The sequence below is a fragment of the Leptonychotes weddellii genome, chromosome 10 (genome assembly GCF_054177405.1).
Source record: "Leptonychotes weddellii isolate Sample4059 chromosome 10, ASM5417740v2, whole genome shotgun sequence".
NCBI classification, from domain to species: domain Eukaryota; kingdom Metazoa; phylum Chordata; class Mammalia; order Carnivora; family Phocidae; genus Leptonychotes; species Leptonychotes weddellii.
In genome coordinates, this window is record NC_138378.1 from 96,156,194 (window position 1) to 96,171,429 (window position 15,236).

A 15,236-nucleotide genomic window follows, 5' to 3' on the forward strand; every position below is an offset into this window, starting at 1 on the left:
GAGATAGAGAAACTGAGGTTAAGTAAGTTAGCCACAGTTACACAGTAAGTGAAATGGATCAGGATTTGAACTCAAAGCAGTTTGGCATTACTTTTATTCCTCGACTCCTATCCCATCAGTAGGGAACTAGTAAAATAAAACTATACAATTGTGTAAAACAACAACAACAACAAAAACATTTTAGGTACAAAATATCTTCAGAAGGATACTAAGAAAAACTGGCAACAGTGTTGACTGTGGCAGGGATAACTGGGCAACTCCAGCATAGATTTTGCACTATGCTCTTTTGTACTTTAAAAATTTTGAGCCATGGGAATAAATTACCTATTCAAAAATAAATTATATTCTTAAAGAGTATATATTATATCCCAAAGTATTAATAAATATCTGTGAGTATACATGTGTATATAAATGATTGGATGAATAAATAAATGGGGAAAGTAGATAAATCTCACATGCAGAAAAATTCCAAGTAATTTATATACATACTCTGCCTTCAAGGAGAAGGAACACAACTCGCCATTCCTTAAGAGTGGGCTGCATGGGGGTGCCTGGGTGGCTCAGTTGGTTGAGCATACGACTCTTGGTTTTGGCTAGGGTCATGATCTTGGGATTGTGGGGTCAGACTCTGTGCTCAGCATGGAGTCTGCTTGAGATTCTCTCCCTCCCTCTGCCCTGCTCTCTTCTCCCCAACCCCCTGCTCATGTGCACACATGTGTTCTCTCTCTCTCTCAAATAAATAAATAAATAAAATCTTAAAAAAAAAAGAGTGGGCTGTACATAGTGACTGACTTCCAAAGGGTACGGGTATTAGGGGTTCAGAGGGAATAGCTTTGCAGTGAAGAAACCTGACAAATTCTACCTTAGCCAGATAATCAAGGTCTACATCAATAGCAGTAAATCATGTTGGTAGTAGGTACGCTTGATATGATTTGATGACAATGACACTTGACCTCTGTGATCTTCCCCAAAACCTGTAACTCCAGTCTAATCATGAGAAAAACATCGGATTAATTTTAATGGTGGGGCCTCCTATACAATACCTGATGTTTAGTCAAGGTCCTCAGAACCCAGCAATGTCTTGAGAAAATACTGTCACAGCCAAAAGAGGCCTAAGGAGACATGATAGCTGAAGGTAATGTGGTATCCTGTATGGGATCCTGGGACGGAAAAAGGAAATTGAGTAAAAGCTAAGGAAATCTGAATGAAGGAAGTATGGACTTCAGTTAATGTATCAGTATTAGTTCATTAATTGTAATGTACCATATTAATGTAAGATGTTCATAATAGGGGAAACTAGGTGTGGGTAACATGGGATCTCTGTGTACTATTGTCTCAATTTTTCTGTAACTCTAAAATTGTTCTTAAAAATACGGTTTTTTAAAGTCTGTTTTTTTAAGAGTATATATATAAGTATATTAAATAATATAAAAGTAAACTTGAAATTCAGGTGTCCATGTCTTATTCCACAGACCTTAACCATAAACCTGGGAGGAGAGCCTTAGCATCTTTTAAGGTCCACAGGTGATTCTAGTGTATGGTCAAAGTTGAGACATGGCTTAACAATTTACTCCTGCTTGAAAATCTTATTCCTGAATTTTTTTTTTTAAAGATTTTATTCATTTGAGAGAGAGAGCACGAGAGGTGGGGGGAGTGGGGAAGGGGCAGAGGAAGAAGACTCCCCAGTGAGCAGGGAGCCCGACACAGGACTCGATCCCAGGACCCTGAGATCATGACCTGAGTTGAAGGTAGATGCTTAACTGAGCCACCCAGGTGCCTCTCTGAATTTTTAAAAATTATGAAGTGTCAATACCTGTATATTCAAATCATTATCAACAAGGTTTTGCTTTTTTTTTGTTTTTTGTGGGGGGAGGGTTTCCTAGTATAATTGTTTAGATCTTTCAAAGTGTGTACTCATGGTTTATTTCCTTGTTTCTTCTTTTTAGATGTTTATCTTTAATATGCCCATGTCTCAAGACTTCATAATGTTTTTAAAACTTGGCTACCGTTTGGGGCGCCTGGGTGGCTCAGTTGGTTAAGCGACTGCCTTCGGCTCAGGTCATGATCCTGGAGTCCCGGGATCGAGTCCCGCATCGGGCTCCCTGTTCAGCAGGGAGTCTGCTTCTCCCTCTGACCCTCCCCCGTCTCATGCTCTCTATCTCATTCTCTCTCTCAAATAAATAAAATCTTTAAAAAAAAAAACAAAAAAAAAACTTGGCTACAGTTTTTCTCTGATGTTCAGTGGCAATGTTTAATATTCTCTTGCTTTTTTTTCAGGCCCTATTTTCTGTAACTTCATTTTGTGCTGACTTTTCAGATGATTCCTAAATATCCTACCAAGTCACAATTACAAATCATAATTGTGAATAGCAGAGATCTATTTTTTACAAGCTATTTAATACATTTTTCCCCTTTTGGAACTCTGTAATTTCTCAGCCATATAGATGAATATAGTTTATGTAAACATTTGCTAGACTGGAAAATTACTTCATTCTTTATCATCACTGAAGGCTTTCCAGCCTGGTACACAAATACTTATTTTAAGTAAATATTCTTAATACATTCCCTGTCATTCTTTTTATTTGCTCTTCAGTTTCTTAATAATGCCAATATGAATTCACTAGGTCATGTGTTTATCAAGATTATTTTATACGTATTTTTTTCTAAGCTACACATTTTTGGATGTTTTTCTTCTTTCATTAATGTGTTTATTTAGCTCTTTAGTTTTTGGGACTTCTGATTTGGTCAAAACAATACTAATGATCCATGTAATTTACCAAAGATAGATTTGAGAGAGAAGTGTTCCTTCTTGTTTTGCTTTCCATCTTCTCACTGAATAATCCAGACCCTGCTACCTCTTTCCTGACCAGTAGCTTCAGCCTTCTTCAGGAGCTTGCTCTGGTTTCTTCCTGTTCCAGTCCCTACTACATGTCGGCATTATCTTTTTAAGATAATAGATTTGATCATGTCACAGCCTTGCTCTGGGATTCTTTCTCTCTCCCCCCTTAGATATAAGATAATAAGAACCACTAGTATTTACTGATCATGGTACTACTTTATAGCATCAACTAAATAAATTTTGACCAGAACCCTATAAAGCCAGTATTCCTGTTATTCCAAATTTATAGACAAGAAACAGCATAGAGAGGTTAAACAGCTTATCTAAGGTGCTATAGTTAGTAGTTGGCAAAGCCTGAACCCCAATCTGTTGACCCCCAAGTTTCTTTCTTAAGTATAGTCCCCATGGGGCTCCTGTGTGCATTTTTGCCCTCTTTCTACCCAGCCCTCCCCTCATTCTTCAGTCATAGGGGTCCACTCAACTTTCTCCCATTTATGTGTTTTCTCAGCTACGACCTTTATACTTTCACTTTCACTTTCTGCCCATGGAAACCTTCCTTCTCTTTTTTATCATTGTTAAGGTGACATTCCACATTCCTGGTTAAAGTTTTTTCCCCCTCTTCTAGAATTTTGTTTATTTTTCATTTTTGGCATTTCCCTTACTATGTTATACATTTGTTTTATTTCCATCTTCCTACTAGATTGTAAACTCCTGGGAGGGGATGTCTGCCTTACCTTTACAAACCATGGGACCAATGCCTTGAACTTAGAAGATATGCAAAATATGTGGAACTTTTAAAATGAGTTTTATTCATATAAAATTTTGTTGTTGTTTTTTTAAAGATTTTATTTGAGAGAGAGTGCAAACAGGAGCAGGGAGAGGGATAGAGGCAGAGGGTTGATCCCAGGACTCTGGGATCATGACCTGAGCTGAAGGCAGATGCTAAACAGACTGTGCCACCCAGGTGCCCCTTGTTAGTCATTTTTATATAAGGTTGGAGTGTGGAATTTTTTTTTTTTAAAGATTTTAATTCATTCGACAGGGGGGTTGAGGGGAAGAACAAGCAAGGGGAGAGGCAAGCAGAGAGAGAGGGAGAAGCAGGCTCCCGCCAAGCAAGGAGCCCTTATGTGGGGCTCCATCCCAGGGCCCATGGGCTCCAACCCATGACCTGGGCTGAGGGCAGCCACTTGACCGACTGAGCCACCCAGGCGCCCTGGAATTTTTTTTTATTAACAGTTAAGAACTGTTGCAACTAATTTATGGAGATGTTTTACTCCTATTAGATGTTTTCTAATTTGAAATACTTAATAAAATTTTACAACATTTTAATTTCAAGCTTTAAAATGTAATAAAAATGCTTGATTCTGTATTTTTACTCCCTATCTTTTCAGTTGAAAATTGTTATACTGTTAGATGTATGTTTAAAGCATATTATAAAGTTTTGTCGGTAACTCAGTTGAAAGTAGACTATTATAAAAAATCTAAATATTTCTGTACTTTTTCATTATTTACTCAGGTATAAAAAAATCAAATCAACTCAAATTTCTAATTAAGTCATTGTTTTCAATTTTTTTAATTTAATATTTTTCCAATAAAATTTAGACCTTTTTAGACAGATATATATATATATATATATGGATTTTTCATGGGAAAATTAAGTTCAGAAGATAAGAAGACGTCTCCACCTAAAACACACGCTGTAATATCCTAGATTCATGTTGGAAGTGGGCCACAAATTTAGCTTTACTTTTTCCAGTGAGTGAAGTAAACAGAAAACATGATTAGTTGGATGATCAAATTGTTCATATTACAAAACCAACCAGAGAAATTTCTTTTATGAGTCCTCAAAAAGAAGGGCTACCATATGAAGTAGGTGAACCATATCATCAGCAGCATCCCTGCAATAAATGCGGTTACAGTTTAGTGTGACATATGTATCAAGCCATTCAGTGCAGGCCAGTGACATACGGTATAGTACATTAAAGGGTATTCTCTGAGGAGCCAAAATAAGCCCAAAATACCTCAATTCTGAGATAAACTAAAGAAAATTGAAATACCTAGAGCAGCATTTCCCAAGCCACTGGTATTTTAGATGATCTTGGTTTTGATTTAGAAATTAAAGTTATTTTGTAAGGCAAGTACTTAAAATTTTCTCTTAAATAACATTATTAACTACAAAAACTTCTAGAGCTCATACCTTCATATTTTAGTCCTTGGTATGCCAATCCCCAAAGTGTCAGCTCTGTAGTCACAAAGTGTAGAAGCCTTGGAATAATATACATAGGGCATGTGAACAGATCTGTAAGTCTCCTGCTCTGGTCAAAGGTTTTTTAAAAAGCAAGTTACCAGGGTGCCTGGGTGGCGCAGTCAGTTAAGTGTCCAACTCTTGATTTCGGCTCAGGTCATGATTTCAGGGTACTGGGATCAAGCTCTGTGTAGGGCTCCATGCTCAGTGATTTTCTCTCCCTCTCCGTCTGCCCCTCCCGCTTGTGCGCATTCTCTCTCTCTCCCTTCTCCCTCCCTCCCTCTCTCAAATAAATATTAAAAAAAAAAAAAAACAGTAAAAAGAAAGTTACCATAAAGAATCATGTGTTTGTAATAACAGTGAGTAAAGAAAGTATTAGATGCTAGAGACCATAGGTGCATTTGTCAAAAATGTTGGAATTGATACTCTTGTGTCGGTAGTTTGGGAATTATTAATCTTATACTAGCACCATTCAGTAGAGTTTACCATGGTGATAAAAGTGTTCTATATCTGCACAGTCCAAAATGATAGGCAAGCCAGTAGCTAGGGTGGTGATTAAATGCATGAAATGTGGCTAGAGTGACTGAGGAGCTGAACTTTTTATTTTATTTTATTTTAATTTAAATTTAACTGCATTTAACATGGCTAGTAGCTATAGAGGAAGCTCAGTTCTAGAGGACAGGAAAGACTGCTTATCTCAGGCAATGTAAGATAGAGTAGCAGTTAAATGCAAGATTATATTCTCCATCAATAACTGAATAAGGAGAATCCTATATTTCTAAGAGACATGTGCTTTAAGATAATCAATAATTATATTTAAGCTTACTGTTCTATTTTTGAACTTGAACCAAGGATGCTTGAGTACATGGTTGATCTTTTAGATATTAATAGAATTGTTAGCAAACAGTGTTAAGCTAAAAACTACATGTAAAGTTCTTTCAGAAGATTGAGACATTTACTCATAAAAATAGAAACCTGTGGGTATACTGATATAGGACTGTTTTCATGTAGTTTCCAGAGTGTGGATTCTTTGGCATGTATGACAAAATTCTTCTCTTTCGCCATGACATGAACTCAGAAAATATTTTGCAGCTGATTACCTCAGCAGATGAAATACATGATGGAGACCTAGTAGAAGTTGTTCTTTCAGGTAAGTAAATAGCTCCTTTTATTTTGTTGTCTTTTTCTTCAACGAGCCTTATTTTTTGTACTAAATGCTATGTTCAGTTATACTTAGTCTTCGTGGTACAGTTGCTTAACTTCTTTCATCTATAATAATGGTGACCATGTGAATTTTACTTTCAGGAAGGTTGTATCACAGATGAGAAAGTAGGAAAATAAGCCCTGAATTGTTTATGTGAATGTTACTAAGCTAAGGGAATTATCATTGGAACTGGAAGAGGAATATACTCTTTGAGTCAACGAAATAAAACAATTATACTGAAGTTCAATTTCTTTTTCCCCATTTCTGTGAAGAGCATAGAAGAGGAGAATTGGGGTTCAAAAAGAAAGGAGAAAAGGAGGAATAATGAAGATGTGGAAGAGGAAAGTGCAATACTGAATGTCCCCCATGATTTCAGTATTGCTCCTTCCCTGTGTGTTCTCAGTGGGCATTTTCTTACCTCCCTCGTTTCCCCCTCACCCACTCTTGCTATTTGTTGTTCCTTAGCTCCTTTTATTTCTGATCTCATCCAGCAGCAGATGGGCAGGATTGTTAGCGAGGAATGTAAAGGAACGAAGAATGCACTTAGTAGGCCTACAGAACTTCTTGTTTGACGGGAAAGGAGGGAGGGAGAGAGGAAGAGAGAAAAGAGAGAGAAAGGGAAGGAAAGCCAGCCAAGAGTCTAGACTCCTGCCACCATTTTTTCCACTCTCAAACTCATCTCTGCAGCCTGTTCTTGAGATCCTCTCTATCAACACCTTTCCTTATTAGTCCTTGATCTTCCCATTCATCTAGCCCCTACATTAGTCATGCATCTGCACCACCACCCCATCATGTGTACATTTCCCAGTCCTTCTCTTCCTCTCCACTCCAAAAGGGCTTCACTTCTTGTCCTCCCTGGAGGTTGTACTCCTATCCATTCCTTCTTTGCGCTAGACCCTTCATCAGGCCACAGGGATATCCACTAATGATATCAACCAACTTAAACACTTCAGCAAACTGTGGACTGTTTGGGATATCCACTAATGACTTGAAGGTGGAGGTGAGAGGCTAGCTACTGGTGGATGTGTCTACTAGTGTTCAGTTGCTCACAGAGGAGAGGAGTCTCTTTTTCTTAACTACTAGGACTATCAAGAAGACAGCTTATGCTGAGATCATAAGTTAGAACTCAGAGTGTTTACAATTGAGGTTAAGTTCCACAGTTTCTGCAAGTTTCACATTTTGTGGGGTTTTTTGCCTTTTTTTTTACTTTACTGTTCTATTTCCCAGTGCGTTATAAGTTAAACAGTTTTTCATTATAAAAATAGACGTACCAACTATTTGTGATCTTATCACTATGTAAATATGTTTTTGGAGGTTGAAATACCTACCTACAAACCTACTTTTGGAGCTCAAATTATTTGGAGTTGATGAACTTCTAAAATAGTTTGAAAACCACAATATTAAATGCTGAAAATAATTTATTTTTTATGATAAATGAAACTTTCAGAGAAAAAAGATTCCATGTACTTTGACATAAGTGAATATGGTCAATGTTCTTAATCTCATTGCCATTACAGATATAGGGTTTATTTTGCTACTTTTCTTTTTAAAAAGCTTTGGCCACAGTAGAAGACTTCCAGATTCGTCCACATACTCTCTACGTACATTCTTATAAAGCTCCCACTTTTTGTGATTATTGTGGTGAGATGCTCTGGGGATTGGTACGTCAAGGACTGAAATGTGAAGGTATGTGTTCTAAGTTTTTGTAACATTTGAAATAGGATTTTGTATTTGCATTTTCTAATAATTAATGAAAGAATAAGATCCAGGGGCACCTGGGTGGCTCAGTTAGTTAAGCGTCTGCTTTTGGCTCAGGTCATGATCTCAGGGTCCTGGGATCGAGCCCTGCATCGAGCTCCCTGTTTGACAGGGAGCCTGCTTCTCCCTCTCCCTCTGCCCCTCTCCCCACTCGTGCGCGCACTCTCTCTCTCTCTCTCAAATAAATAAAATCTTAAAAAAAAAAAAGAATAAGATCATTGGTTGGTGACTAGGTGGTAACCAGGGTTTATAATTGGACAGATCTGTTTTTCTGAACTAGAATTGCCAGGGGGCAGGAGTCAGGTGCACATTTCTGAGTCCTCTAAGTCCTTAAGGTGGAGAAGGTGGAGAATCAATAAAGTTTTTCTGTAAAGGGCCAGAAACTAAATATTTTAAGTTTTGTTGGCTAATAGTCTCTGCCACAACTACTTAACTCTGCTCTTGTGCCATGAAAGCTGTAAACAAGATGTAAAGAAATGAAAAGCATGCTGTGTTTCAATAAAATGAATTATGAACACTGAAATTTGGATTTCATGTAACTTTCACATGTCATGGGAGGGGTTTAGTATACAGTCCACAGTTTGCTGAAGTGTTTAAGTTGATTGTTCTCAAACTTTGCCATGTATCAGAATCACCTCAAGGACTTGTTAAAACATACTTTGCTGGAACCCATCCCCAGAATTCCTGAATCAGTCAGTCTGGGGTGGAGGCCAATAATTTTACACTGAATTTTTTGGTTTCCACTTAGCTTGTTATCCAGGTTCTTAATTAGGATAACTATTGCTGCCAGAGAAAATAAATTAAATAAAGAAGCATGTATTTTTTATGTAACATACTTTATATATTAGTTTCTTTATTTTTTTAATTTGTCAGAGAGAGAGAGGGAACACAAGCAGGGGGAGTGGGAGAAGGAGAAGCATGTTCCCCGCTGAGCAAGGAGCCTGATGGGGGACTCAATCCCATGACCCTGGGATCATAACCTGAGCTGAAAGCAGATGCTTAACGGACTGAGCCATCCAGGTGCCCCTAAAGTTTCTTTAATCTACTATTTTTTTTACCTTTTAAAATATATTTAGGCTGTGGATTAAATTATCATAAACGATGTGCCTTCAAGATTCCAAATAATTGTAGTGGAGTAAGAAAGAGACGTCTATCAAATGTATCTCTGCCAGGACCTGGCCTCTCAGTTCCAAGACTCCTACAGACTGAATATGTGGCTCTTCCCACAGAAGAGGTGTGTATTTTAAGGCAATAAAAGGGCATTTTACTACTTATTCCTTATGTTTCTAGAGGATATATGACATCATCCTAGAACATAAATATGTACTAAAGACTACTCACATCCCTACGCTTCAAAAACTTAAAATGTATTACTGGAGACAGAGTTTACTAGTAGTAATGAATTGCATTTTATCTACTTTGGGACCACATTATCACTTGGACCACTGCATTAACCTAACCAGTATCCAGCTTCTGGTTCCCATACTTCACTTCATCTTACATACTAGAGCCAGATCATTACATTTCACTACAGCTTCATACACAACTCTGATTATATCACTCCCTACTAGGAATTCTTTATATATTCTCTGTTTCCAATAATCTGGTTTTTTTTCCCCCCAACAATCTGTTCTATTCAACATTCCCTGAACACACCATCGTTCCCTCTACCTTTGCTCTTATTGGTGTCCCTCCTACATGCTTTTTCCAGATCTAGCTCAACAGCTACTTTCCCTGGATTCTTCCGTTACCTAGAAGTTACTTTATTTGCTGAATGCCAGACCACTTTTCAAACCTCTCTAATGGTGTGTATAGCATTCTAACTTAATATCATAGTGTCCTCAAGGAATTTATGACCTGTTTAGAGAAGACAGTGCTCGTGTCTTTGTGTGCCCTACCATGTCCAGCACAATACCTTGTAATTCGTAGGTATTCAGTGATGAATGAATGAACCCATTGATCCTCACAGTATTCCAGTGAGATGTCTTAGTAGATCTGTACATAATGAGACAGTTCAGACTCATAATGGTCAAGTAGTAACTTGACTCAAGTCACAGAGCAAATTGGTAAGCAACATTAGAATTAAACCCAGATCTGATTATTTTTAGGCTAGTGATTTTTTCCTAATATATTGTACCTCTGAAGAATGAAACAGTAGATCAAGGAAGAAAGAAAGAACTTGCTTGTTCATTTGCTAGTATTTAAAATGACCTCCATCTGTAGATTGCAATCTTATCATTTAGTTGTTTCTGGAAGGCAGCTGTGCTCACCATTATAGCACCAACGCTGTTTAGTTGTTTCTCTAACCCCCTTGGTCTTCCATAAATTAATGGCAAAATCAAGCCTTTGGGCTATTGTCCTGATATCCTAGTCACAAGATTTTGCTATACTGAGGCATCAGAATAAAAGCTTCTGAAGTTCTTTCACAAAAATCCCATGTTTCCATGTTGTTTAGCCCTAATGAGAAATGTTTAACTTAGAAAAAAAGAGTGCTATGGTATAAGGAACTGAGAGCAAAGAATTATTATAAAAACATATGCAAGAGCTCGGGAAAAGACTGGTAATTGAAAAGTTAGTGCATTTTATAGATGAATTGCACAGGAAACTTAGTTAGGAATGGGGTCTGTAGGATAGAGATTTTTTTAAGAGTCCCACAAATGATGCTGAGATGCCATCTACCCCAGATAAGTAATACTAGATTAGGAAATAGCAGGACAGAGCAGATGAATATGGTGTTAAGTTTTAATTCCTTATTTTATATTTTATCCTGAAGATGAAAATTCCTTAGGGAAGGAGAAGAAAATAAGAGTGATATGTTTGTATTGGTTAGATTGTGGAGAGTATTTCAGAACAAGTAGAAATCATAGAGTGGAATGTGTCTCAAAAAGGTTGTTTTTATCAGTCCAAGCATTCAGTCTCAAAAAGGAAAAAGGTACAGTAAGAGAAGAGCTCACAGAGGAAAATTAGAGAAGGGAGAGTGGGAAACGAGGACACTCTAAGGAATAGAGGAGATAGCAATGAGGAAATGAGTGCAACCTTGAATCTGAACCAATGTTGGAGAAGAACTAATTCCAAATAGCTGCGAGGTGAGAGCCTCCTGAGTTCTGTGTGGCAGGCTTCATGCTGGATGCTTTACTTGTCTTTTGTCATGTAATTTTCACCACAGTCCTGGAACGTAGGCAGCTCTTATCCTTATTTCATAGATAAGGAATGAGGAAGGAAAGTTTCTGAGTGGTCAAGATAGTAACCTTCAGTGACCACTGAGATAAGCTTGAAAAAGGCCAGTTGGGAATAGAAACTTCTGAATCTGACTCTGAGGTGTCATCGTTTACATGTAAGAAGGCAGTTTCTGTTACAGCGTCTGAAGTCAGTCTAAAGGGAAACAAGTAAGGAGAGGGAGGAGCACAAGAAGATAGGCTTTTCACTGAATTTGGTTACAACAGGACCACTAAGGTTGGAGAGACCAGAATTGAATGATGGCTCTTTGGAGATGAGCGAAAGAGGAATATTCCTAGCAGTACATTGGGGCAAATGCCCAAGGGGCCAGGACAGGACAGAATCAAGGTAGAAAGAAACTGATGGGGCTAAGTGTGTGCATAAAAGTGGAGGTATTTTTTTTCACTGAATAATATTCCAAAGTGAAATATATATAATTAGGGAATTGCCCCCTTTAAATGCTTTTATTGCCTTTATTATTGCATCTAATTGAGAGTTGGCAACATTGTTATAAAGTTTTTGTGAGCATATGTTCACTTAAGCAAATATTAGTTGAAACTCACACTGTGGAAATAATTGGATTGCTTTTAGAGAATTTCTGGCTACACATTAATAAGAAATAAGAATTTAAGTAGTAGTTTGTAAAGAGGGGCCATTAGAGCAAGGCAAGAGAAGAACTTTCACTCAACTCTATTTAGTCTCAGTGGTCCCATTTTCACCACATGCTCCAGGTAATTTTACCAGTGTCCTCCTTCCTCCAAATTCTGTTCCATCTTCCATACCTTTCCTGCCTTCCTCACTCCACAGAGTGGTAAACCACAGTCATTAGTGAGACTGTAGCATATGCCCAGGTATGTTGAGATGGGGAAAAGATTAAGAATCACTGGACTTCTGTGTAGAAGACCTAGGGCTAGGTCTGATTTTGATACTAGCAATTAGTAATATTAATCCATTTGAGCCTGTTTTTTCATATTTAAAATAAATTACTGCTTGTACTAGGCATGAAAAATCAGGTGGCTGCTACCAGCACAGTCCCCTGTGTAGTTCTTTGCACACATGCTGTGTACCATGTCCCCAGTACCCAATCCCAGGAGGACCTGACAAAAGGCAGGCAGTCACCAGCTGGCTGTTGGCATATGAAGGGGTCTGTTAGGAAGTTCTTCCTTACCGGGGTATCCTATATATTTGATGATGACTGGCCAAAATCAGTCTTATTCCATCTTGCATGTTTGAAACTTGAGACAAACCAAAAGTGGTAAAAGCAGGAGCAAGAGAAGCAGAGCGTTGAGAATAGGGAGCCAGGGATGAACAAATGAACAAAAGCCTACAACATCTGTTTCTGGTTCTTGCTGGCTTCTTTATTAGCTTTGCAATATCACTGTGGCACTGCTTTTGCTGAGGGTGCTCTGTACCTGGCTGCCTGGCGGAAGGGTAAGCCAGACCAGAGCAGGAGACCTTGGGGAGCTGAAGCAAGCAAGCAAGTTTGGCTTGGGTTTTAACCTTCTTTTTGTACTTTTCTTAAATTAAACTGCTTCATAATTTGCTTTAGAACATTTGTGGCAAGACATTAGTGAAAAACCATCAGAGATTATATTTGTGTTTTTTAATGTTCTCCTCCATTTGTATGTCCTTTTCTTTTTCTTCTTTTCTGTCTTCCTGCTTTCTTCCAAAAAGCCTTTTTTTTTTTTTTTTTAAACTCCTCCCTTCACTTCTTTCATACACTTCTGTCTCTTGGTTCCTTCTGGTTTCTTCTGCTTTTATTGGTTGAACATTTCAATGCAGAATGATTCGACTTCTCTGGGCTACAGACATTACTAGTTACAGAAGGCATATGAAAGATCTCAGGACCTCAGTTCTAGCAGTGAAGGTGCAAGCAGCTACAGCAAAATGTATAGTACATCTAGATGGTCATTAGGTATTTTGTGCTTGAGAGAATGGACTGTACTTCATTCATTTTTGCTTCTGTGATACAAAGTGTAGGGGCCTGGCCTATAATATAATAATCAATGAAGGTTGAATGAATGGGATAGGCCATATTGAACTGGCCTGTAATTTCATTTTATTATTTCCTTTGTATATATAGAAAGGACCATAGCTACAAATATCTAGTTATCCCTCAGGTTACACAAAAATTTTTAATCAACACCTTTAATTTTCCTTTTTGCTCATCTAGGGGGAAAAGGCCCAAATACTTAAATATCAAGGAACCTCCTAAAGCATAAGTACTGGGGCTAAAGGTGTTTAATTTGTATCTGCCAGTTTTTGTATCATCATCATTAATTAGACTTAAGTTTTTAACAAACATATTTTAGTATTTATAAAAAAATTTGAAAAACCAAGACTTGTTTCAAAATATTTTCAGACATCATGTTCAGTAATTCAACATGAGTAATAATAACACTTTCTGAATTTAATTTTCCTATGATTAATTTCTTGGTAACATTTTTCAAGGGATTTAAATATGTCATAAATTCATTTTAAGGCTTTTGTTTTTGTAAAATGTATGTGCCTGGCAAATAATAGTTCACAGGGAATATACATATGTGAAGATGAAAAAAAAATTTTTTTTTAGCATAAATAATAACAAAAACATTTGCACTGTTCACATTCAAGTATTGATAAGTTAAGCTTCCAGAGGAAACTGCTGAGATGTACATTTTTAGATTCTTGGCTTTAATGTTCAAAATAAATGACTTTTGTGGTCAAGTCCTGCTCTTAATACTTTGTTTTTAATATTGACTTATACTTATGAAAATTACTTATGTTTTAGTCACATGTTCACCAAGAACCAAGTAAGAGAATTCCTTCTTGGAGTGGTCGCCCAATCTGGATGGAAAAGATGGTAATGTGCAGAGTAAAAGTTCCACACACATTTGCTGTTCACTCTTACACCCGTCCCACAATATGTCAATACTGCAAGCGGTTACTGAAAGGCCTCTTTCGCCAAGGAATGCAGTGTAAAGGTAGGATTGGTTGTTATTCTTAAGTACAATTCAAATGTTTTCGTTAGCAGATTTGATTCACAATATTTATTTCAGAAGCGTTAGGCAAAGAAATTGGTTTCCTAGTTGTTAACTTAAAAATTAAGGCAATACATGCATACACACACATACATTATTTATTTATTAACAACTGCTCTCTGCAGTATATGTACTATGTACCAGGAATTATGCTGCAGAAAAGTTAGAATCTAAACAAAAAAAGTAGAATTTGTTTCTATAAGGTATGGTTGCTTAACACGAGCCAATATGGGACAGTTAGTAAGCAGGTAAGCAGATATTTGAGTTTAAAAAAAGTCTTTCTGATTTCAGAGTCAGACACTACCCAAAATAAAAAATAATGCTTTCCTCTTTCCTTTAAATATTCATACTCACAAACAAACATATTACAAGAGTTTTATTATTTTTGTTTTTAATTATGTAGCTAGGAGAGCTGTATCAAAACTGTTATTCCAGATTATAATCACACTGAAATAGGAAGAATATAGCAGAAGCCACTGGAATTGTGATAGGGATTATCCATATTTGGATACAAAGCCAGAACACTATCAAAATATTCTAGAAACATCTCTTAATGAACCAGGTTTTTAGTAGAATACTGGAATATTTTTTCCTATAGTTGTGGAATGTTTTTATGCTTTTTAAAGATGATTTTATCTTTTTGTCTCATAACTTCTTCACAACAATGCTGTACAATATAGTGAAAACCAAAATAGAGTTTAAAATGTCTTATTAATTATTGAGCCAGTTTGCAGTATAAGTAGCCTGTCTATAATCCTATGTACTTATTTTTTATGTGATTATTTTAACAGTTCTTGGTATCATACCTTTTATATAATAGATGTAGTTGTGGAATTGAATTATCTAGTTTTATCTAAATAAAACATTAGGGTTGAGGTCTTTGCAGTAATAAACCTATTTATAATACAGAATCAAGTTAGTTATATATAAATTTAACTTAAGTATATAAGAAAA

General features: G+C 36.9%; 1 protein-coding gene across 2 annotated transcripts in view; it reads left to right on the forward strand.

The window, feature by feature from the left end:
- PRKD3 (protein kinase D3) overlaps positions 1-15,236 on the forward strand; it is an 83,608-nt gene that overhangs the window by 31,982 nt on the left and 36,390 nt on the right. For both annotated transcript variants that reach the window (XM_006737455.3, XM_031032555.2), the window contains 4 exons: positions 6,096-6,234; positions 7,843-7,974; positions 9,123-9,280; positions 14,033-14,225. In XM_006737455.3, coding sequence (XP_006737518.1) covers positions 6,096-6,234; positions 7,843-7,974; positions 9,123-9,280; positions 14,033-14,225 — 622 coding nt within the window. The remainder of the gene's footprint in view (positions 1-6,095; positions 6,235-7,842; positions 7,975-9,122; positions 9,281-14,032; positions 14,226-15,236) is intronic.